Genomic DNA, 24796 nt, shown 5'->3' on the forward strand with positions numbered 1-24796 from the left:
AACACTGTGACTAGACACCACACATACAGTAATAGTTGTGTGCCATTTGTGTGTTTTAGTTTTCTTCACTTCTGGAAAGCTTTTCAGAATTTGAAACTTTTCTTCTGGACCAAAACATCATGTTTTACTGTAAACTAAACATCTTGGGTGAGATGTTTAGTTTACATCTCACCCAAGATGTAAAACTATTTTATTTATCCCTTTAACATTAAGATTACAACTAAGGTTGTTTTCTTTTTTTCCGTTTCTTCTTATTGTGAAGTTGGTCTTAAATTTGATTTAAAATTTCATTTAAAACATCCAAAAAGTCTTGAGTTTAACTTGCCTTAGGCTGTATTAACTTAGTGTTCATGTTTGTTTGTGTAATATCTTTCTGTAGACAAATAAACCGTAGACAAGATGGCACATTAATACAGATCCTGCATTAACCAGTCAGCTTTGGCCTCAACAGCCTCCCCTCTTTTCAAGGACAATTTTGTTTACAGAGACGTCAGTTTCCATTTTATTTATCATTTTGTTCTGGATATTTAAAATGCCTTCCAGTGTTAAATGTTCGCTAAAAATGAAAGTTTATAGAGCTTTGACAGGGTGTAATTACATTATTATTATGACATCAAAATATTTCTTGAAAATAGTCTCAAAATAACATTATTATCATTTATCATGATAACTTGTGTGACAATTTATCGTCCAGCAGAATTTATCGTGACAGGGCTCTGCATGGCAATCCGATGTTTTTTCAAGGGGAAGTGAAAGAAAACAAATTCCATAATGCCCACAAAATAAATAACCTAAAAGTAGGAAAAAAACTGTTCAATGAAATTTGGACTTTATGTAAATGATAATATTAAGGTTCTCTATTTACACCTGATGATCTCCATGGTAACCTCCAAATTCTGCTTCTGTATGAATCGTCCTTCCTGCTACAGAATAAAACTAAAACATTCATTGTAGTTCAGCTGTTTAATGTTGCTTTCCATTGGCAAAAATACATATTTTGCATGTTACCAGTGGGGAAACATTATTTAATATGCCGAGAGTAACTCTGACCTTCAGCTGCGCAAAAAAAAAAAAAAAAGCATCTCCCAAATCCCTCTCTTGCTTGTAACACACCTGGTACGTTCCCGTAGGAATTTCTCTGCAAAGCGAATCCCAACGGGCCAAGACATCTCTGGCAGTTCCGGCGTTCAGGGAAGGAAATTAATAAAACATCTTGAAAGTTTAACGTTTGCAACTGCCACCTCACAGCAGGAAGCTTTAGATTAAATCTTGGCTGTGATCCGTCTTTCCCTGTTGTTCTGGGGCCTTGCAGCTTCCTTGCTGCACTGCAAAAATTCAAAATCTGACAAAGTATTTTGGTCTAGTTTCTAGTGCAAATATCGTAGTACATTTGAAATAAGCAAAACTAACTTTAAAATAAATTTTTCAGCAAAATATCGACGCTTGGTTTAAGTGAATTGTTCCCTAATATTTATGGGGAAAAAAATAGCTCCACTGGCAGATTATTAAACTTAAAACAAGACATTTTTCCCTTATTTTAAGTGAAATAATCACTGAAGCTAGTCCTTCTTCATCAATATCAAGGAATTTTTGCTTTAAAACAAGTTCCTACGTCTTACTGAAAAGATACTTGTTAGTTAGCTTTTGTCTTATTTTAGGTATACTCAGATATTACTGAGATATACTTTGTTTTTGCAGTGTGCAAATGCTACTATTTCCTTTTGTTTGTTTTTATGGGAAGGATCCTGCTGCTTGGTGAGGGCCAGGCCAGACGGACAGCAGCCTTTGACTAGACCATATATTCAATTAAAAAAGCGGCTTTTGCGGTGGCAGCCCTCCTCCATGGGCTGCCACCTTATCGTGGTGGAGGGGTTTGAGTGTCCCAATGATCCTAGGAGCTATGCTGTCTGGGGCTTCATGCCCCTGGTAGGGTCACCCAAGGCAGACAGGTCCTAGGTGAGGGACCAGACAAAGAGCAGCCCGAAGACCCCAATGATGAAGGAAAACTTTGGACTTGGTGTTCCCTCGCCCGGACGCGGGTCACCGGGGCCCCACTCTGGAGCCAGGCCTGGAGGGGGGGCACGATGGCGAGCGTCTGGTGGCCGGGCTTTTACCCATGGAGCCCGGCCGGGCTCAGCCCGAAGAGGAAACATGGGCCCCCCCTCCCATGGGCCCACCACCCGTGGGAGGGGCCAAAGGGGTCGGGTGCAGTGTGGGATGGGTGGCAGCAGAGGGAGGGGACCCTGGCGGTCCGATCCTCGGTTGCAGAAACTGGCTCTTGGGACGTGGAATGTCACCTCTCTGGTGGGGAAGGAGCCGGAGCTAGTGCGTGAGGTCGAGAGGTTCCGGCTAGAAATAGTCGGTCTCACCTCGACGCACGGCTCTGGTTCTGGAACCAGTCTCCTTGAGAAGGGCTGGACATACTTCCACTCTGGAGTTGCCCAAGGTGAGAGGCGTCGGGCAGGAGTGGGCATACTTGTTGCTCCCCATCTCGGCGCCTGTACGTTGGGGTTTACCCCGGTGAACGAGAGGGTAGCATCCCTCCGCCTACGGGTGGGGGGACGGGTTCTGACTGTCGTTTGTGCTTACGGGCCGAACGACAGTTCAGATTACCCACCCTTTTTGGAGTCCTTAGAGGGGGTACTGGAGAGTGCTCCTCCTGGGGACTCCCTTGTTCTGCTGGGGGACTTCAACGCTCACGTGGGCAATGACAGTGAGACCTGGAGGGGCGTGGTTGGGAGGAACGGCCCGCCCGACCTGAACTCGAGCGGTGTTCTGTTGCTGGACTTCTGTGCTCGCCATGGATTGTCCATAACGAACACCATGTTCAAGCATAAGGGTGTCCATATGTGCACTTGGCACCAGGACACCCTAGGCCGCAGTTCGATGATCGACTTTGTCATCGTTTCATCGGATCTGCGGCCGTATGTCTTGGACACTCGGGTGAAGAGAGGTGCGGAGCTGTCCACTGACCACTACCTGGTGGTGAGTTGGCTCCGGTGGTGGGGGCGAAAGCCGGTCAGACCTGGCAGGCCCAAACGTGTTGTGAGAGTCTGCTGGGAACGTCTGGCGGAATCCCCTGTGAGACGGAGCTTTAACTCCCATCTCCGGCGAAACTTCGAACACGTCCCGGGGGAGGTGGGGGACATGGAGTCTGAGTGGACCGTGTTCCGTGCCTCCATTGTCGAGGCGGCCGATCGGAGCTGTGGCCGCAAGGTTGTCGGTGCCTGTCGTGGCGGCAACCCTCGAACCCGCTGGTGGACACCTTCGGTGAGGGATGCCGTCAGGCTGAAGAAGGAGTCCTATCGGGCCTTTTTGGCCTGTGGGACTCCGGAAGCAGCTGATGGGTACCGGCGGGCGAAGCGGCATGCGGCTCGGGCGGTTGCTGAGGCAAAAACTCGGGCGTGGGAGGAGTTTGGAGAGGCCATGGAGAAAGACTTCCGTACGGCTACGAGGCGATTCTGGTCCACCATCCGGCGTCTCAGGGGGGGGAAGCGGTGCAGCACCAACACTGTTTATAGTGGGGATGGTGTGCTGCTGACCTCTACTCGGGACGTTGTGGGCCGGTGGGCAGAGTACTTCGAAGACCTCCTCAATCCCACCAACATGCCTTCCACTGAGGAAGCGGAGCCTGGGGACTCTGGGTTGGGCTCTCCAATCTCTGGGGGCGAGGTCGCCGAGGTGGTTAAAAAGCTCCTCGGTGGCAGGGCCCCGGGGGTGGATGAGATCCGCCCGGAGTTCCTTAAGGCTCTGGATGTTGTAGGGTTGTGTTGGTTGACGCGACTCTGCAATGTCGCATGGACATCGGGGGCAGTTCCCCTGGATTGGCAGACTGGGGTGGTGGTCCCCCTGTTCAAAAAGGGGGACCGGAGGGTGTGCTCCAATTATAGAGGGGTCACACTCTTAAGCCTCCCTGGCAAGGTCTATTCAGGGGTCCTGGAGAGGAGGGTCCGTCGGATAGTCGAACCCCGGATTCAGGAAGAGCAGTGTGGTTTTCGTCCTGGTCGTGGAACACTGGACCAGCTCTACACCCTCGGCAGGGTCCTGGAGGGTGCATGGGAGTTCGCCCAACCAGTCTACATGTGTTTTGTGGACTTGGAGAAGGCGTTCGACCGTGTCCCTCGGGGAGCCCTGTGGGGGGTTCTCCGGGAGTATGGGGTACCGGGCCCTTTGATACGGGCTGTCAGGTCCCTGTATGACCGGTGTCAGAGTCTGGTCCGCATTGCCGGCAGTAAGTCGGGCTCGTTTCCGGTGAGAGTTGGACTCCACCAGGGCTGCCCTTTGTCACCGATTCTGTTCATCACTTTCATGGACAGAATTTCTAGGCGCAGCCAAGGTGTTGAGGGGATCCGATTTGGTGGCCTTAGGATCTCATCTCTGCTTTTCGCAGACGATGTGGTCCTTTTGGCTTCATCAGATCGTGATCTGCAGCTCTCGCTGGAGCGGTTCGCAGCCGAGTGTGAAGCGGCCGGGATGGGGATCAGTGCCTCCAAATCCGAGGCCATGGTCTTGAGCCGGAAAAGGGTAGAGTGCCTTCTCCGGGTCAGGGGGGGTGTCCTGCCCCAAGTGGAGGAGTTTAAGTATCTCGGGATCTTGTTCACGAATGGGGGAAGAAGGGAGCTGGAGATCGACAGGCGGATTGGCGCAGCGTCTGCTGTCAAGCGGGCGCTGTACCGGTCCGTCGTGGTGAAGAGAGAGCTGAGCCAAAAAGCGAAGCTCTCGATTTACCGGTCGATCTACGTTCCCACCCTCATCTATGGTCATGAGCTTTGGGTCATGACCGAAAGAACGAGATCGCGGATACAAGCGGCCGAAATGGGTTTTCTCCGTAGGGTGGCTGGGCTCTCCCTTAGAGATAGGGTGAGAAGCTCAGTCATCCGGGAGGGACTCAGAGTAGAGCCGCTGCTCCTTCACATCGAGAGGAGCCAGTTGAGGTGGCTCGGGCATCTGGTCAGGATGCCTCCTGGACGCCTCCCTGGTGAGGTGTTCCGGGCACGTCCCACCGGGAGGAGGCCCCGGGGAAGACCCAGGACACGCTGGAGGGACTATGTCTCTCGGCTGGCCTGGGAACGCCTCGGGATTCCCCCGGAGGAGCTAGAAGAAGTGGCTGGGGAGAGGGAAGTCTGGGCCTCCCTTCTGAAGCTGCTACCCCCGCGACCCGACCTCGGATAAGCGGAAGAAGATGGATGGATGGATGGATGGATGGCTTTATATTTTAACTTGTTTTGGAATCTCTAAGGAAATTTTTACTATGTTCCTGCCTTGTCTATAAAACATCACGGCCAAATGAAAAGCAGAGCAGTAGATGTTTAATTAGCCACCTACAGTACACTTCGTCCTTAAGTCGTTAAATTTTCTGAAATGTCCACCGTTGCTAATAAAGCACAAAAGATTTGATTCAGAATTTTATATTCAGTGTTGGGGTGTTTCAGCTAAGATTTATAATTTAGTAGAGACACGGCTATACATCATAACTCGACCCTGTGGGTTAGGGAGCCTGAGCTTTGCTCCAAGAGTGCAGAGGGAGCATCTATGTAGTTCAAAGTCACAGTGAGGAAATGTTTGATAGCAGCTGGTGGTGAATCCAGAGGAAAACGAAGTCCTTCCCCAGTGTATATCTGTCACACATGGAGGCTGGCTGTGAAGCCTTGTGATGAAACGGAAAGATAATACCCATGTTTAGGCATGTAGCACTGAACTATACTGGAAGTTCTGCTGTCATGGTCCTTATGACCGACTGAAGACTTTAATAAGCTGTAACATCAGCTGTTACTTGGCTTATTTAAAACAGCTTGTGGTATGCTTACAAGTGCTTGATTTTACATTCAAGGTCTCATCGGGCAAAGTTTCCTGCTTGCAAAAAAATTACCATCTATGCATGTTGCTACTTTAGTGGATTATTAAATCACTGGCTGCTTTAATTGATACACCATGCCTGCAGAGACACACTTATTAGTTCTGACATGAATTCATTAATTAAACAATGGTCCATGTTAATATGATGGGATTCTACCCTGTACTGGATTGAGATGTGGTGACTGTTGAGGCTGTTGGAGTGCAGTGGACCCCTCATATTCTCAGGAGTTAGAATATCCCCGAATAGTTGAGACACCCTCTATGAAAAAACTTTGTAACTGCCTATTTTAATAGTTAAAACATCAAATATACCTTAATATGCATTATTACTTACAGTGGAAACAATCTTGGCACTACCACAGAAGCTAACATCCACAGTCTTCCGTATTTTTGCTCTTGCTGGATTAACCAATCAACACCGAGAAAAATGAATAGTGCGCCTGGATTGGCTGCTTTTCAAACGGCTGTCATTAGTGTGCCAAGTAGCATTGCTTCCCATGTTGCATTTTCTTTAACATATTTCAGAAAAACTATGAAAAACATCCATGCCTGCCTAAAACTACCAATTGTTGCTTCCATTAGCATGCTTCTGCTAATTTTAGCTTACGTTTCTGTACTTAAACCATATTTGAAGCAGTTATTGTCAAGTCTATGCTGCACAATAAAAGTTCATATATTGGTTACAGCGGTGCATTAATGCTAACTCAAACTGTGATAACGTTAGCAGTCTCTTATGCCAGTAGTATGCCATCCATTTTCTTACACCCTTGTCCCTAACGGGGTCAGGAGGGGTGCTGGTGTCTATCTCCAGCTAACGTTCCGGGCGAGAGGCGGGGTCACCCTGGACAGGTCGCCAGTCTGTCGCAGGTCAACACAGCGATAGACAAGACAAACAACCATGCACTCACACCTAGGGAGAATTTAGAGAGACCAATTAACCTGACAGTCATGTTTTTGGACTGTGGGAGGAAGCCGGAGTACCCGGAGAGAACCCACCATGCACAGGGAGAACATGCAAACTCCGTGCAGAAAGTCCCCAGGCCGGGAATCGGACCCAGGATCTTCTTGCTGCAAGGAAACAGTGCTACCAAGTGCACCACCGTGCAGCCGTTTTTATAGTACGAAGCAAATTTATATAATTTTCTGACTGAATGAAAATGTTCAAACAAAATTAATTATGTATCAAATGCTAAGCAGCTTCCATATTCAGATGATTTTAAGGATGTGGGGGAGTGACGACTGAAACGGTTTTTAAAATATTTAGATGAAAACAAAGTTTTAGAATAAGCTTAATAAAATTAGCAGTTGTTTGCACTGTATAACTAACTTTTAGGTAGTATGCTAGGAAGCTTACCATTTTAATGCTAACATTAACAATTGGGATTTGTCATTGTTGCTGAAATTGGCCAAGCAGAAAATTTGCTCAGATTTTTCAGCAGCTGAACTGCTTCAACTTCCAGCTCCCAAGATCCATGATAACTGCATATTGTCGATGTCTGTCTGTGCTGATACTGCCTAATTAGTGATTGAATTACATGTTTAGGATGTTTGTCTTCAGAGGCTTTATAATGAATCATTCATTTCATTCAGGTGTTTTAAAACAGGAGAACAGCTAAAACATCCAAGACAGCAGCTATTTGATCAACTTTTTGGAGGAAATGCTGTTTAAAGCTATATTTAGGATAACGATCAAGTCAGCACAATAGATTAAAAGTCAATTAATTATGTTTTCTGAATAGGTTAGGATAGGTTTATGGGCTATATAAAAAATGTTCTCTACATTTTTTATGCACCAATGAGATTTTAGTCCGTTCAGTTCTGCCTCTTTTGAGCTCCTTTCAGAAAGAACTGTTTTAGGGCCTCCTGTCACTTTAAGTACAAATAAGCTGCTGCTGGACACGCCCCCCACTCAGCATTTACACTCACACATAAAAATGGCTGCCAACAGATGCGCAATTACACTGCTTTGAAAAACAGAAGTGGAGCCTTCTACACAACCAACAAATGATTTCTAAATAGTAAGTCAACAACAAAATACAGCAGCCATTGTACAGAGCATACAGCAGTAAATCCAGCTGACAAAAGTCTTGGAGCTGGGCTGGGGTTGCTAGGTAACGGGCTGGGATAACTAGATGAGGTGCTGATTTGTTACTTTGCTTTCTGGAGGTTTTTGAAATGGCTCATTTTACAGACACCAAAAACATAAACTTGCTGCCATCTAACTTCAAATGTATTTTGCAACTTGTAACTTAAAAATACTGTTTTAACTGTAAACAAATGAGATTTGATCACTTTTAATTCAGTCCAATAAAAAATACCAATGGAAAGTATGAATGGAAAGTATGATTGACATCAATAATTTTGTTGTCTTTTGATGGCCAATGTAATCATCTTTCCAGTCCAATGGAAGTTCAAATCAGACTTGCATCATAAAGTGCATTATGGGCGTGCCGTGGTGGCATAGTGGTTAGCGCGACCCGTATTTGGAGGCCTTGAGTTCTCGACGCGGCCATCGTGGGTTCGACTCCCGGACCCGACGACGTTTGCCGCATGTCTTCCCCCCTCTCCTTCCCCGTTTCCTGTCAGCCTACTGTCACATAAGGGACACTAGAGCCCACAAAAGACCCCCTGGAGGGGTAAAAAAATAAAGTGCATTATTTGTTCATCAAATATATTATTATTTATAAAAGTTAGGGTTAACGGATAGTGGAGATTACACCCTTCAAGTCAGAGTGTGAATATTTTCCTTTATGCATCCTGAAGTATTTCTATTGCGCCAATTCGCAACAAATGTCAGTGAGTCCGTTTTCTTCCTGTAGTATTGAGGTCATGTGACTCTGCAGACCTTTAATAAGCGAGAATCTATGAAAACTGAATTATAGGAAACAAGAATTTTGAAGTCTTCTAGGTCTTTGCCTTGATAAGATTGTTGGGTATCTAATGGTTTAGTTGATGAATAGCAGAGATGTGAAGGCGGAGCTTGCCTCATGCTTGGGTTATTGGCTGCTGAGAATTTGACTTTGAAAAATGTGAGCTATTGATATTCTGCTATGAAAAGATAAAAAACTTACTCATGAGCACATATTGTTTCTGTCGCTGCAGCTCGCAGACATTATTTCCCTATCAGACTGCTCCATGGTTGAGAGACCATAATACAATGAATAAGGACATTATAATTTATATGCAGACAAAACCAAATCTGCTGCTAGAAAACAGGACACACACAGACCCAGAAGAGCACCAACCCTCCTCTGGACATGTGTCCTTTGTCTTGAAATTTCAAACAGGCATTTTGTGTTTTACATTCGGACTGAAAGCCTGAGAGGTCTTAATAAAGAACTATTATCTGAGTTGGTTTTTATCAACTATTCATTCTTGCATATTATATCTTTATGATATATCCTTCAGTTAATTAGTTTTTATCTAACCTCTAGCATTTTATATTAAAATTGGTCTTTTTTTTCCCCACAGTGGCTCCAATCTTGTTAGCATTTACAGCAGGGTTGTACAAAGTGCAGCCCCGGGGGCCATTTGTGGCCCTTGGATTGAGTTTTTGTGGCCCCCAAGTGCAGTTCCGAAATGATACGAATTTGGTTCATCCAATAACTCAATTAAATTCAGTTGAGTTTATTTCTATAGCGCCAATTTGCAACAAATGTCATCTCAATGCACTTTACTAGGAAAAAAAAAACTGGTGGTTGACCTTTTATTTTTAATCAGGGTGAAATTATTATTGACATAATTTTCATATAATGGATAAAATTGAAGTACAAATCAAAGTATTTTTCTTTTGATATTCAAACGTTTTAAAAATAGAGCCATATTTCTACGTATTGTACTTATAGTTACTGAAAAGCCAACTTAAATGCACCCAAATTAGTTTTTATGTAATTCACAAAATTTGTCTAAATATAGCAAGCATTTTAAAAGATAGTGAGAACATGTAACTGAAAATAAATGTATTAAATTGAGCACAAGAGAATTTGAAAACTAGATGCCTTTCTTTTAAGACAGCAAACGTCCAAAATCTTTTTTATGTTTTGGATCTATGATGAATTACATTCCTTTCCTACAAAAGATTAACAAAAAGTATTGGCCTACAAAAATGTGGCCCAGAAAGTTTGGACACAATTCATTTACAGAAATCTGGAAATAGTGACTTTTGTTGCTTCTTAATTACAGCTCCAAAAACAAAGCACAGCTTATTTAACTGAAAACACAGATGTGTGTTAAACTTTTGTTTTTTTTTGTTCCTTAACTTTTTTTTGCTGCTTTGGTCTCCTTTAATCACCAGGAACATTTAGCTCACCGAGTGAACACAATGAATTCTCCAGCTCCTGTTTTTTTAAATAATAAATGAACAAATAAAGCTTGTTCCATCCAGACTCCCTCATCTTGTTTGGCTTTCCAGCTGCATGTCTCTGTTATTTTGCCGAGAAAACCTCAAAGCTGTTCACCCATGAAGAAGAACAGCACAGATATCAAAGTGTTGGAGATGATTGATAAAATTGCTGCTTGTGTTCCAAGGTGGAAGACATATTTGTCGCTGATGAGTTGCCATCTGCGGTGAGTTACGGGTTTTGCTGGGCCAAGGAAACTGTGGACGCTTTTAGGAAGGACAAGTTTGATGTCGAGACTTAAAACAGCAGATGGTAGTAAACAGATTAACGAAAGAAACCGAATTTAATGCTATCATTTTGTTTGTTTTTCTACTACTGGGATTCATTAAAAGGAGGTTAGAAACTGAGAGACTAAATCTCACTGATTGATCAATATGTGTTCACCTTTTTGGAAAGCACAACCTGAACACAAAATTTAATCCAAAATGAGATTATGCAGCCGACTTAAAAGTGTAACTAACTCCTAAATCAATGGTTTCTTTTGCTGATAGACAGTCTAAATTTGCATTTAGGGTGCCATCTTTTTGGTTCTATGCAAATGCTTCAATTTTTTTTTCAATGTGTTTACTTCTGAAATATTTGGTCAAAAACTGTCTCAGTGCTGCCCTCTTTGGGTTGAATGGTGGGTACCACAGCTGACTTTTCCTGTTGGTTGCAATGGCACAGCTTGACTGATATCTGTGTCACACAGCGCTGCGTTCGGATATAAAACCATCTCACACAGACACACCATGACGAATCAGGGGTTGGAATGCAGGGTGTTGATTGATCGCTTTTCTCAGCTTTACATGTGTGATTTATTTGCAGCTCTGCACTCTGACTGCAGGTAGTTTGCTGCTGCAGGCCGATGCGATAAAGTTTCCAATAACAGAATAAAGCTGCTGGATTTGTCGATGGTTGCTTTTTTGGAAAAAAGAAAAAAAAAGTCACTTGAGGGGTTTGAAATAGGGGTTGAGATTTATCGCTTATTGTTTATCATTTACCGTGATAAGACAAGAATTTTCATTTATCATCACACTAAATTCCAATTAATAATATTTAAAACCCATCAAAACAGGCAGTGAAAATTAACGCATGTGAAGGGGAGGTCTCTGCTCGGTCTTCCTGTTTCTTGTGTGAACATGAATCAGTGTTGGTTACCTCATCCAAAAAACCTGTAAAATATGAGATAAGTTTGTTTTCCAAACAACTGAATGGAGATTTTCTTTCTAAATTGCAACCATGATCAAACGTATACCTTTCCTTGCATGTAGCCAGTGAGCTCACTGATTGTCACTTTGGTTTGAAGTTCTGTGTCTCTAACGGCCCTGTGAAAATGAACTTGCCACTTAACAGATTATTAAACATGCGTACTATTTTTACAGAGTCGAAACGATCTAAAGTTAACTTTTTTTTTTTTTTTTTGCAAAAAAATGTCCAGTGCTCAACTTGTGTCCCACTTGAGTCATTATTTCTAAACGCCTTTGAGGGGTGCTCTTTTAAAGAGATATTAAGAAATAATTAAAGACTTGAAAGCTGGGATTTGATTTAATACTGGTTTGCATATTTTATTTATTAAAAGCTTCCAGTTAGATTAAATTGCAGGGTGGAAAGGGAGTTGCCAGGATTTCCTGCAGCAAGTGTTAGAAATGGATTTCCATGGAAGGCAACAGACTTCAAATGAGGGAAAATGGGGAACGCTTAGCAACGGAAAAGCATGTTTATCCTGATGAGGGAGAACATCTTTTGTGTTAAAATGTTTTTCCAAAAGGAAAACGTCCATCAATACATTGTAACCTTCACCTATAGTCATGAGGTATGAATCATAACCAGAAGAATAAGAACTTAAAAGATGAGAAGGGCAGACCCAGAACTCTGAGGAGCAATAACATTTTATTTCTGGCCTGGAAAAACATGTAGAGTTCGTTGCTAAGGAGAAGGATTCCTGGGTTTCCATCCCAACCCTCAACCTCTGAAACAGACCTACAAAAAGACCAATAATGGATGGATTAATGGAGGGATGGATCAGATGGATGGACAGATACAAGGATGGAAGGGAGGGATGGGAATGGTCTCATGAAAGAATGGATGAATGGAGAGACAGAAGGATAGGTGGATGAATGAATAAAAAGAAGGCAGGGTGGCTGGTTGGATATAGGGACAGATGGAAAGATTAACAGTAGGATGGAGAGAGGGAAGGAGGAATAAATAAAATAATGAAGGGTGATGGATGGATGGATAAAAGGCAGGATGGGCATAAGAAAGGATGGATGGATAAACGGAAGTGTGAATGGCTAAATGGATGGATAAAAGGTAGGATGGATGGAGGGATAGCTGGATGAATGGATTAATAAATGGAAAGACGGATGGATGAATAGGTAAAAAAGAAAATCCTCCAGGATACATCATGTGTGTTGACATTTTTTCCAAACCTTTCCTTGGCTAACAGAAAACTAAATAGCTTGAGCAGCAGCAGCAGCAGCAGCTTCAATCAGGGATCAAGGTGAGTTGTGGTCAACAGAACAAAACAGAAAATCTGCTAACTCCAGGGGGATTCACGAGGCAGCTCAGAAATCCGGCCTGGAATGTCTGGTCCAGAAGCTCTGCTGTTTAGCAGTCCGTCAGCCGACTCGGGCCTAATGGCTGTTGCCATGGCAGAAGGCGTCTGCGTGGAATGAGTAAGTAACAGCTGAAGTGGCTCACGCTGCCTTTCCGCCCGGCAGGACTCGCCGAGCTTCTGAGAATCTGGGCGTGTGTTTTCGCCGCCCGCCGCTGCTCGGCTCGTACATTAGCCATGCTCTTTCAGTAATCAGCATTAACGCTGTCCCGCGGGGAGCCCGGTTCACGCGGCGGTCCCACAGGGAGCGCTCCATCCCCTCTCATTTGTGGTTCAAAAGTGAAGCGGAGCCTGTGAAAAGGGCCGTCTGATTAAAAGCTTTGCTTCTCCCGCAGCCGCTCTCAAAAGATGATGATGAATATGTAGTGGCTTTTATAAGCTGCTGATGAAAGCAGGTAATGAATACAAACACAACTATTATTCATTGGGGTAGCACCCTAACCCAGGAGCAGCATTGGGAAATGGTTATGCCTTACAATATTGTGTAATTATCATCTTTTATGATCTGTATTTTTTTTACAAGCTGCACTTATCAAGCAGCAAATGGGTCACCTCATTTAGCGATCGTCTGAGGGTATTACGTTTCTCCTTTTCAACCCACATCAAAGGCAACAGGCTTGATCAGGATGCTTGTGTAAACGTTACATATTTCTCTTTTATCTCCACCGTATCAGATAATTACTGCATTTTCTCTGGTGTGGAGGATTTGATGAAAGAACAAAACAAGGAGTGAAATAAGGCTTTGAAAGTTTGATTTCTGCTTCACATGAACCTTTAAAGAGAAGAAACAAATACGTTCTTAAAATTAACTGTGGATTTTGTTAATTTTGCAGTTGGTACGACTTTGTCTCCTGGAAGAACATGAATAACCTGATGTGAAGTGATTTATGTAGGGGATAATATGCAGAAGTAAAGAATATGATGTGGCGGAAACCTTTAAAAAAAAGCTTTAAAAGAATTTAAGTCATGTTTGTTTTGGGGCTGTGTTGAGAGATTACGAGCAGCAAATATCTTAACTGGAACTCAAAGAATTCAAACTAACATTTAGTTAACAAATTTACACTTAAAAATATTGAGTAGATATACTTCTAAATATACTTTATGAATTGCATAACTACATCAAAAAATGATTAAAACAATTGCAGCTACTGTACATTAACAAACAAAATTAACTATAACTGAAAAGAACATAAATTACAAATGTTACTGAAATTCCTGATTGCTGTTACTGATGTAAAGAAGGTTGATCAATATAAAAAGTTGTTTCATTTACTTATTTTATATGTACTGTATATATACAGTACATATATATATATATATATATATATATATATATATATATATATATATATATATATATATATATATATATGCTGGACGACTCAAAGCATCTTCATTTCCATACAAGATTAGATTTCAACTTATTTTTATAGAGAAATTCTAAAAACTTAGCTTCATCCATGTGTTTTTAATTATTCAAACCCCTGTCAGAAATGTTAATTATACAGACATGTTTCTTCTAACTGGTGATTAAATTGGAGATTCCTAGCCAAAGTCCAGACTTCAGTGAGATAGTGAATACGTGGAGGAAGCCAAATATTTTACACCCTTATACATGTTGAGCACCAGAAATAAATACAGTACCACAGCACAGTCAAAATAGCAGTGGAAACGTGTAAAAAGATGGTCATAAATTATGGCTGTTTTCCCACCTGATAATCCGGTAGACTCGGTTAGATTGGGAACTAAAATTGCAACATTTGTTACGTTTCCAGCTGCTTCGGTTTTCTTTCACACTACACCGAGTCAAACAAACCAAACCCTTTGAAAAACCTTTTCACCTCCTTGCCTGTGGTGCCGTTGCATCAAGAGCCACTGAAAAAAACTACCAAAACCTCTGAGGAAGACACTGAGCACAACTTCCTTCTTCACAAAATGTAGACAAACCCTAGTGGTGTCAGATTCTGGCTGTTATCTTTGGTCAAAGACCACAAGCTCCTTCTTCAGCTGGTGCTAAAGTTGTTTTTGGTGTTGTTGTATTTACCCAGGATGCTCTGCGCTGTGTGTGTATGAACAGTCTATAGATACTTAGAGAAGTGGGGTGAAATAGTTTCTGTCGCAATGAAATCAGCCACAACCAAATCCTTACAGAGTCAGGGTAGGTCCTGGAGTTCAGTCCATCAATATGAATGCAGTGCAAGTCAGCAGCCCTGCTGGTATAACAGCCTGGTCAAAAGCAACAGAAGCCAGTGATACAAGAAAAAACTCAAGTTCTGCATCCTGAGATTACATGCTAGTCAATCAGAGGACGAAACAGTAAAGATGCTGGAATATATCAGGAAGATGGCAACAATTCATGTTTAAGTCTAGAACCAGGAGGAATTGTAATGGAAGCACAAATCCATGCGTGACAGTTACCACTGACAGACTGAGGATGTGGCTGATATGAAGAAGTCTTACCAGTGACTTCAGAAGGTTAAGCTAAAAGACGTTAAGAATGGTTGTTTTACTTGCATTTCCCCAGATTTCTGAGCAATAAGACAAATAAGGCATAACCAAAGAGGAATATATAATATGCAAGCCTTTAACATTTATTAAATCTTTTATTTTAAACAATATTCCAATAGTTTTTGCAACTTTATTTCTAATGTATTCTATGTGAGGCTTCCAACTAAGTTTATTATCTATAATAATCCCTAAAAGTTTTGTCTCATAAACTCTTTCGATTTCAACTCCATATATGCATAACTTTACATTATTATAGATCCGATTACCAGAGAATATCATGAATTTAGTTTTTCCTTCATTTAACGACAACTTATTGTAATCAAACCATGTTTTCAACTCAGCAAACTCTTTTTCCACTGTTCTTATTATTTCATCCATATTTTTTCCAGAAAAACTATCTTAACATGTAGGTGTGCTGTAGAATTCAGTGTTTTGGTTCAGTTAAAAAAAAAAGAGAGAGATTCAACCCACAAAACAAACAGACAGATCATCAGTAGTGCAGATGTTTAAATCAGCTAATCAACCACCGCTGTGTTCAAACGATTGCTTATTAATAATCGCAAAAAAAAACATCAGGCCTGAAAACATGATACTGTAACTGACTGATAGATTTGTCTACTCCTTTTAATAAAAATATTTACAAACATAGCATTCCCTCTCCACCTTTCGATTCCCTTTCAGAGCAGACTGATGTAACATGTATAGTTTTGGGGCGTCCATTTGAGTTTCTGAAGGTTTTGCAGGTTAATGTGGTTACATAACGCTTGTCTGCACTCTGTGGTTTTATGTTGTGTAAGACGACTCTCTCCAGACACTGCAAACTACTGAATGTGCAGCATATGTTGGTTCTTATGTAAATTGGTATGTGCATCCATGCATGCATGTCTCTGCTTGTATTTAGATTAATAAGCATAATTATAGGTGGCGTGGAGATGCTGTTACTTTCCTGCATTTATTATCCTTAAACCATGTACAAAAATAACGTTTTTTTCATTATTATTTCAAGTTGAAATATACATTTCACATAAATCATGAATCTCCTCTTCACATAATAGCTGTACAGTGAAGTGAATTTGGTTTTAATTAAATAAAACAAGCGTCCCTTGTGCCAGTAAAATACTCAGTGTTCAATCTGTTCCATTCACGTTTTGGTCGATTTTAGTGTAAATTCTGGAAGTTTCAAACATTCTCACTTCTGTAGGATGTTTGAGCTGAAATATCAAACATGTCCTCTCTTTAACCTTGACTTCCCTCTGCAGGACGTTCTCCCCATGGAGCTGAAGGTTAGAAAAGCAAGATTTCCCAAGAACAGAATATCATATTTTAGCATCAGAAATTCAATCGATTGAAATATGAAAGAAAAAAAGTTGCAATGCAGGTGCAATGATACACAAGTCCACCCGGGATATGAATAGAGCCTTCGTATGTTGCTAGTTAATAATGTAGAAATGCCCAGTGGCTTCTGTTTGAGGGGTTGTGGAAGCGTTGGTGAACAGCCTGACATGCACTGGTCCCAGCCCACCGGCCTCATGCATCACCGCTCTGCCGTCTCCATTCATCTCTACTGCTGATTCATCTGTGGAATTGCTTTTGCTGTGATGCAACACAACGTCCGCTGCACGCACAGGGGGCGCTCACACTCGACCCGCCACATAAATCATACCCTGTAATAAAACTGACTGGTGCCGTTCTTTTTCCTCCCCTGCCGTTTCCTCACAGGGTCAAGGCGAAGAAAGGGGTGAACCTGCTGCAGACCAAGTCCAAGAACGCTCAGTGGAAAGTAGACTGGGAGGTGCAGTCTGGCGCCAAGCATTCCATCACCACCATCAATGTGAGCAAGAACAAGGCAGTGAAGCAGGGGTAAGTCAAAGTGTCTGCACTCTCCCAAGCTCCTCTGACACAAATAAACTCATATTTGTCCTGATAAGAGACTCAAGGTCAAGAAATATGTCAAAAACCATTGATTGTAGTGAAAGTTTCCACCATTTTTTAGCAGTAAAATACCCCTTTAGGACAAGGCACTGGCTGACAAAGTGCAGACAGTATTTTATAGGGAAAAGCTAAAAACTAGGACTGTCAACATTAACGCGCTTACATGCAATTAATCAAAACATTTTATGCCGTTAATATGACATAGCGCAGATTAATTGAACTACTATCTTGACCTAACAGCCTTTCTCCATTGGAGGGTTATCAAGTTCAAGCAGGACGTTATGATTCAACACACGAGGAATGACAAACGACAGCAAAGGATGAAGGTTTTCCGTGACGGCAACATAAGTTGAACATTTTTCAGCTTTCTTGTATTGCGTCACGAGTCTGCATGTAAACATCCACGTGTACAAGCTTGACATTTCACATGCACAAATTACACCGGTCACTCGGCTGGATGAGGACAAGCCACAGTCGTCTCATCGCACGAGTTCTAAAGGAAATGAATGCAGAGGAACAAAAACAAAATGACTTCCTTCAAAGCTTCCTGAATATAAAAGAATGGAAAACTGAGAATCATCAGACATGCTAGTTTGAGACAATAACACATTTTCTTAAAATATTATAAAAACCTTCATACAGTGGCAGTTTTTGACATGGGTGCTATGGGCAGGTGCCCAGGGTGGCATCAGAAAGGGGCGGAGCACCCAAAAGCTAGAAAATTTGCAGAACAAAATTGTGAGCACAGATTTTGGCCAAAATATTATAAATAACACATATTCAATCAAATAGAATAATATTGAAACCTTTGATTTATTTTAGTAACTTAATTCAGAAAGTGAAACATATCTAATCACATTTATTCAGATTTTCTTCCTGCAGCTCATGAAAACACAACCTTTAAGATTAGAATATTAAATCACATCAGTTAAAAACAGAAAAACACATTAATACAAAAGTGTGAAAAAATGTATTTAAATTGACTGTACAGCTTTTAAACTGGCCGATCAGAATTGAGTTTTTGTTCCATTTACTCCCATTAAAATACTAATAAACTTTCTTGGATACATGTTTTTATTTTCACATTTTATCTGATTCAGAACAGCTCGATGTGAAACATTTCTTCAAATATTAGTGGTTTTATTGTGGGTGTTGAATTCAGGTAAATAATCCCTTCTAAAAACACACACAGAGAGAACATCCATCACGTTTTACTCCTGGGGCTTTCACAAGAGCAAAGGTTGGCTCCACCTCTGAGCTCCAGCCACTGAAGGGAAGCAACTAAAAATTAGCAACCATCTATCAAACTTTGCAGTGCGTTCGGTTCATTAAGAACCGAAGCAATGGGAGTTTGACTGGAGACATTAGCAACGGCTGCTCCACATACCGGCATCCCTGCGGACGCCCTTATGGCCGGAAGAGGAGTCGCCGGAAGAAACAGAAAATGGCCCACCATTTCTCTCTTGTTTACACCTTTCCTGCCATATTTGGTGACCCGTGTCTTGTAATCTTTGCCGCCCTGTCAACATGTGGGAAATGTCCAGCAGGGGTCAAGCGTGGATGGAGGAACCGTGTGTCAGGGTGCATTTAGTCAAAAACTAAACCAGGTCTGTGTGAACCTGAAAGGTAAACGACGATTGTTCACCAAAATTCATGAAAGAAATCAGGTTTTAATGTTTTATTCTGATCAAGCTGACTGGAAATTACTTTAAAGAAGTTAAAATGGCCAATTCCTTTTGGTATTTCCATGTAAAAATTTGTTAAGAGTCTATGCTAAAAAAAAAATATGGACGGCCTTTCTGGCAAAATAGTGAAGGAGAATTTAGAAATAATTTCTATAATATAATAATTTCTACCTTTCTTGTGTAGTCTCGGTACATTCACACCCATTGTAGCAAAAAGCGTAGCACACAGTTTATAAAAAACATTATGAGGAGGTGGCAAAATACAAACCCAGAGGAACGAAATGTATGAAATGAATTCTTTTATGGAAGGATTTATCAACAATTGGAAGGAATTTAATAATTTTTTTTATATTTAGTGTTTGTCTCTGAGGTTAAGGCTTCAAAATTAAGTAAATGTAATGATTTTTTTTTCTCACACCTGTCCTGTGTTTTGATCTGAATTATTTGTATTACATTTTTCCTCATCATAGTCCCCATATATTCTTCATATATATTCTACATATATTCTGAAGTTGTACAATATGTTGTTTTATTTATAATGCTTGTTAAAAGAAATTCAAATCTAAGTTGATTAGTTAATTAATGTCAGTACGAAGCGAGCGCTTGAAGCTGAAGTCAGATTCCTTGTTTGTGAAAACAATCTTTGCTAATAAAACTGATTCTGATTGGTTTGGGTCTCGTGTTGCTTATCTGTAGATGCTTACAGTCCATCTCAGCTGTTAAATACACATTCATCCACCAGTTTAAAATGAAACTCAAGCTAATATAAGGTTAAAATACAAACCTGTGGCAGCATTAATGCAGCTTTACAGTCACTTCTAAGTGAAGTGAAAGTTTAAGTCCTTCTGCTAATTCTTTCATCATCCTTTCTGTCTTTATTCTTCACTTATTTTCCTACAATTTCTCCTCTTTTTTTAAATTAAACTTTACTTAAGTGCTGGAACTATCCAGCGTACTTTGTCTTTTCCTGTAACCGTCCACCTGGAACAATCTCATTATGTAATAGCAGCTGCTTGGTAAAACCGCATGAACAAATGCATTATTGATCGCTGTCGGTGGGCTTGGGATAAATAATGCTCTCCAAATCAGCCTGGTAATATCGCCGCTGCACCCGGCGCAAAGAAAAAGTCGATCATTTAATAAGATTCTGGGATTTTTTTTTATTTTTATTTATTTATTTTTTTCTGCTTTAAGAACTCCGTGGGATAAAAGGTAAAAAAGTCATTTTGTAAAATGCTGGTAGCTGACTGCCAAGCACTGAGGAAATCTGAAACGGAGAAAATGTCTCTTTTAAAAGAGAACATTTTGCTCATTTGGACGTCTGTAATGTTTGTGTTAAGGACTTAAAACATGACTGAAAATGGTCTAATTTAGTCTCTTTAATTAAAAGAGATGAGTGATTTTCAAAAAAACATCCAAACAAAACTCTAGTGCTCGATTAATGTAATTTTTTTTTAGATTTTATTTTTGGAAAATAGTGGTTTCCTTTTGTTCTTTTTTCTGTCTCCAGTTTACTCCTTGGGTTTCCAGAGTTCAGAGTGATGAACTCACCGTGCCCTGAGCCGCCATTTTGTTTGACAGGCGTGTTTTACAGCTTTTACTGTATTTATTTGGACTTTGGATTCAGGTTAACTCTGATGGTATATTAGAGCCTGGTTTTATTACCAGAATAAAGTTTTAATTTTACCATAAGCTATAACATTCAGAGAATAAAGTAGTACTTTTAAGAGAAATCCAACATAAAAGACAACAACAAGATTAAAATGAGGAATGTTGATCATCTTGTGAAGTGATACTTTGGTACATGTTTAACAGATAATACTTAATACCTATTAAAGATGGAAATACTTCCAACATATCAGTATGAAATTATTGTCAGTAACTGAACTTTAAAACAACTGCGTGTTTTGAAGAAAACGACTGACTTGGCTCCTGAAGCTTTTCTCTCATTAAACAAAATTCCCCCCCCAGATTTTATGACTTATTTTCTAATAAAAATTCATCATTATTCCGTTAACCTTTTAAGGTCGACGCCCGCCCTGTGGCGGGCATGACGTCATGTTTCTGTGTGTGTTTTTTGCTCCAATGTGATAATAAATTTTGTCAAAATGAAACAAACACTGTAAAATCACAAAGTTTAGGATGTTCTGAAAATAATGATACCAAACAAGGTAAGGTAAATAGTTTTTATGGTGAAAATATAAGGGTAAATTCAAAATTAGACCAAAACGGCCATTTAGACCCAAGACTCCAAAGGGTTAACACCATGACTGTATTTTCGTAACTGAACACAGATTCTCAGAGCCCGGCCTGCCAGCAGGTTAAATTTGCCAGATTTTGCCGTCATCACTGCTGTAAGGAAAATTAAGATTCTTTTAAACCTGAACCTGAATACTATTGGTCTTCAACGTAGACATCAGAAGAACCTCAGAAGCAAAAACACTAAAGTACAAGAGAAAAGGATGTTAAATAGGCTCATAACTGAGCATATTATGGTCTATTTAAGAGCTCCATTTTCTTTGTTGAACCATTTTAACCTCTGCATACATCGTTTTTATTCTTCTGCTGTTGTCGGCCTGCAGCTCTTTGATCCATTGAACTCTCCCTTTAAATCAGTTCAAACAGACCTCTGATCAAAGTATAAAATCCTCCCCTCAGCTCTGAAAAACCCCCAAGCCCTGCTTTTTAATATACACACTTTGTCCTTTGCACAATGTACATCGTTAACCTAATGGGAACAGAGCTCTGCTTTCTTGAGTCATGTTCGTTCCTTCTGCCCTTTGCTATGAAGTTATCTGTCTTTTTCTTCCCCCTTAGGTTGAATATAAATTTGTTTATTCATCACTTATCAAATCTGATTGTAGATTGTAGACGCTCTGACTGTTAGTGGAGAGGAGGCAGTGAGGCAGGTTAATTCATTGGAGGAAATGGAGATTATTCCACATAATAGAAAAGAAATATCACTTATTGTCCCTCAGTGGGGAAATTTAGCAAAGAAACAGGCAAGAGGAAACATACAGATTCACACAAAGATATAAAAATATAAATTAAAAAAAAGAGACTGGGGCAGCCTGAGAAAAGACCACTGACATATTAACAGCACCATTAGAAGAAATGTGACCAGAGTAACCTAACAAATTCTAGCAATTTTTTATGTTAATGAAAAGCAAACATTTACAAGAAATGGAAAAACTTTTTAAATAACAGCAAGAGTTAATTACTTAAAGGTCAAATGGGTCTGACAATAGTAATAAATTATTAGCGTAAATCAAGCTCCTATATCTTTCTGAAGAGCTACTTCTAAGTTTTGTCTTCAAGTGAACTACGATATTTGCATGAGAAACTAGACAGAAATACTTGGTAAGATTTTGTGTTTTTTGCAGTGTGTTCATTGTTTTGTTGTGTTTTATTTTAGAATTTTTTTATCCCCAAGTTCTAGTGTTATCTGTTCTTTACCAAATTAAAGTTTATTGGCCTTTGAACTGGAACCGGAAAGTAGTCTTAAAACAATGTTGTCGTTTATCGCAATAAATGCTAAGCAAAATTTACCATGAAAGGCTTAGTTAAATTAAAGCGGACTAAACAGGGTTGGTGTGAGTGCACTCTTGATGTCAGCTTTATGTGGATGTTTAGGTCGGCCTGCAGCAGGAATCATTTTCATGCTGATTCTCTTCACCTGGATAGAGGATCCCTCTGTCTCTCCCTCCCAGCTTACAGCCAGTCGGCCTCATATGGAGCGACTGTACCTGCGCTGCCTCCCCTCCGGTGGGCCGCGTCGATGACAGCTCCACTGACTCACAGACAGACAGGGGTGTTTGTTTTCAGTGAGTGATGTCGAGACAAATAGGCAGAGATCTCTTCACGATGTTCCAGGGAGAGAAACCCGGTGTAGGGGAGGATCTTACGGAGTTTGATCTCGCGTTCATTAAAAGCCTCACACGCCAAATTCAGGGGGCGGTCTCCTGCTTTTGTGAGCGAGCAGACGGCGAGCGCTTCACTCTCGACAAAAGGTGACGTCTGGGCGGAACGACTCCCATCAGGAGCGGAGAGGGAATTAATTTGCGCCTTCACAACCGGCGAGACAGTTTAATGTTGGGCTTCTTGAACCCGGGGATTACAGGACCGGCGCTCGGGCTTTTGATAACAGGTCGGCTTTCGTCGCTCCTGTAACACCGGCGTGTTTTACGATAGTAAAAATGAGGTGAACAAACAGGTGGGGGGGTTGCAAGGAAATTAGAAAAAAGCTACAAAAATGGAGTTGTAATCGACAGTTCATGAGACACCAAAACGTGTCAGGTGTCATTCTGAGCAACAAACTGAGTTGGAAGCCTCATATTGAATATTTTAGAAATAAAATTGCAACAACTATTGGAATATTGTTTAAAATAAAACATAATACATATAAATACTCCTCCTTGAATATTCAGTAGTTGTCATATTGCTCAGAAAGTCACAAAAAGAAGCTATTATGCCTATTAATAAAGTAATAATGTGAACCAACTGATACACTTTTTATTCAAATACTTTAAAATTGAATAACATTGTGCATATAAAATACTGGACATGATTTATTAAGCATTAAACAAAAGTTTTCCTTCTGGAATTCAGAAATTATGTAATTTAGCAACTACATTACTATAATTTAGGTAATTATAGTTTACCTAAACTATAGGTAAACTATAATTTACAAGGTTTGTCAATATTTGAACATGCTAAAGAAATAAGCCAAGTCAAATCTTGATGTGTTTCAGCTTTTTTGTGAACTTATCTATATATACTGTATATGGACAGTAGATGTATTTCATTATTGTAGAGTGGTGAGTCTAAGAATCGGTTTTGGCAAATGTAAGCCTTGGATTCATCCGATTCCTTTATTGGTAAATTATTGATTTGTAAAATAATAGTTTTGTTTTCTTTTTTGTAATGTTGTAAATTTACAAAACTAAGGTTAAACTGAAAATCTGAAATCGGTTTGCACAGGTTGCAGAAAACCTGCAGGTTTTTCTGTTGGTGGGACTCTAAAGGTGAGAGGGACAGACGTAAAACTGAACCAGGATTAAAGAGCGCTGATTGTTTATCGACAAAAAGATCTTTGCATTTAAAACCAATCATTGGTTCATTTACGGTTTGACAACTTCTTTAAACGAGTAGATAAGGTGAACCAAACCAAAGCTCAGTGGTTTCATGCATAAAGGAGAAAGAAAACGGGTGAAATTGGCTTCCATCCACTCAGATCTCCTGCAAAATATTAAAGAAGTCAGATTCATCTGAAGCCATAATACCTCAAAAAGATTGGCTAAAAATCTGACCTTAAGCTCCTTAGTGCCATTCTTACATCTAAAAACTCAGCTTAATGTAATAAAGTAAGTACACCCTAGAACAAAAATGACATAAATTAGACATAGATGTTGTTTCAGGGGGTTTAGCATTTTCGGCCTCCGTCACTTTAAATCCAAATAAGCAGCTGCTAGCCAGCCCCCCCCCCCCCCCAAACTCAAAGTTTGTGCTTACAAACTAATGCATAATTATGCAGCTGCTTTGAAAAGCAAAAGTGGCGCATCCTGCAAAACCAACAAGAATACATCAAGTGGTTTCTGAAGAGTGAATCAACAGCAAAACTCTTGTCTTTTCCAGTAGCCATTGTACACTGCCTACAGCAGTAAAACCAACTAAAAATATGTGCTGCAGCTCAGCTGAAAAAAATTTATGTTTTTTGGCAATTTATTGCCAAAAAACAGACGAGTGTTTTTTTAACTGCTTAAGCTTTTTTGAATATATTTGAAATGAAAGTATAAAGACTTTCATTTGGGTAAGTTCAA

The 24796-nt window shown here is 40.6% G+C and overlaps 1 protein-coding gene across 2 annotated transcripts in view; it reads left to right on the forward strand.

The window, feature by feature from the left end:
* The window catches only part of tmem132e (transmembrane protein 132E), a 441890-nt gene that overhangs the window by 356005 nt on the left and 61089 nt on the right, over window positions 1-24796 (forward strand). For both annotated transcript variants that reach the window (XM_023342404.1, XM_023342403.1), the window contains exon 3: window positions 17080-17220. In XM_023342404.1, the coding sequence (XP_023198172.1) occupies window positions 17080-17220 (141 nt within the window). The remainder of the gene's footprint in view (window positions 1-17079; window positions 17221-24796) is intronic.

This window comes from Xiphophorus maculatus, chromosome 11, assembly GCF_002775205.1.
Source record: "Xiphophorus maculatus strain JP 163 A chromosome 11, X_maculatus-5.0-male, whole genome shotgun sequence".
Taxonomy (NCBI): domain Eukaryota; kingdom Metazoa; phylum Chordata; class Actinopteri; order Cyprinodontiformes; family Poeciliidae; genus Xiphophorus; species Xiphophorus maculatus.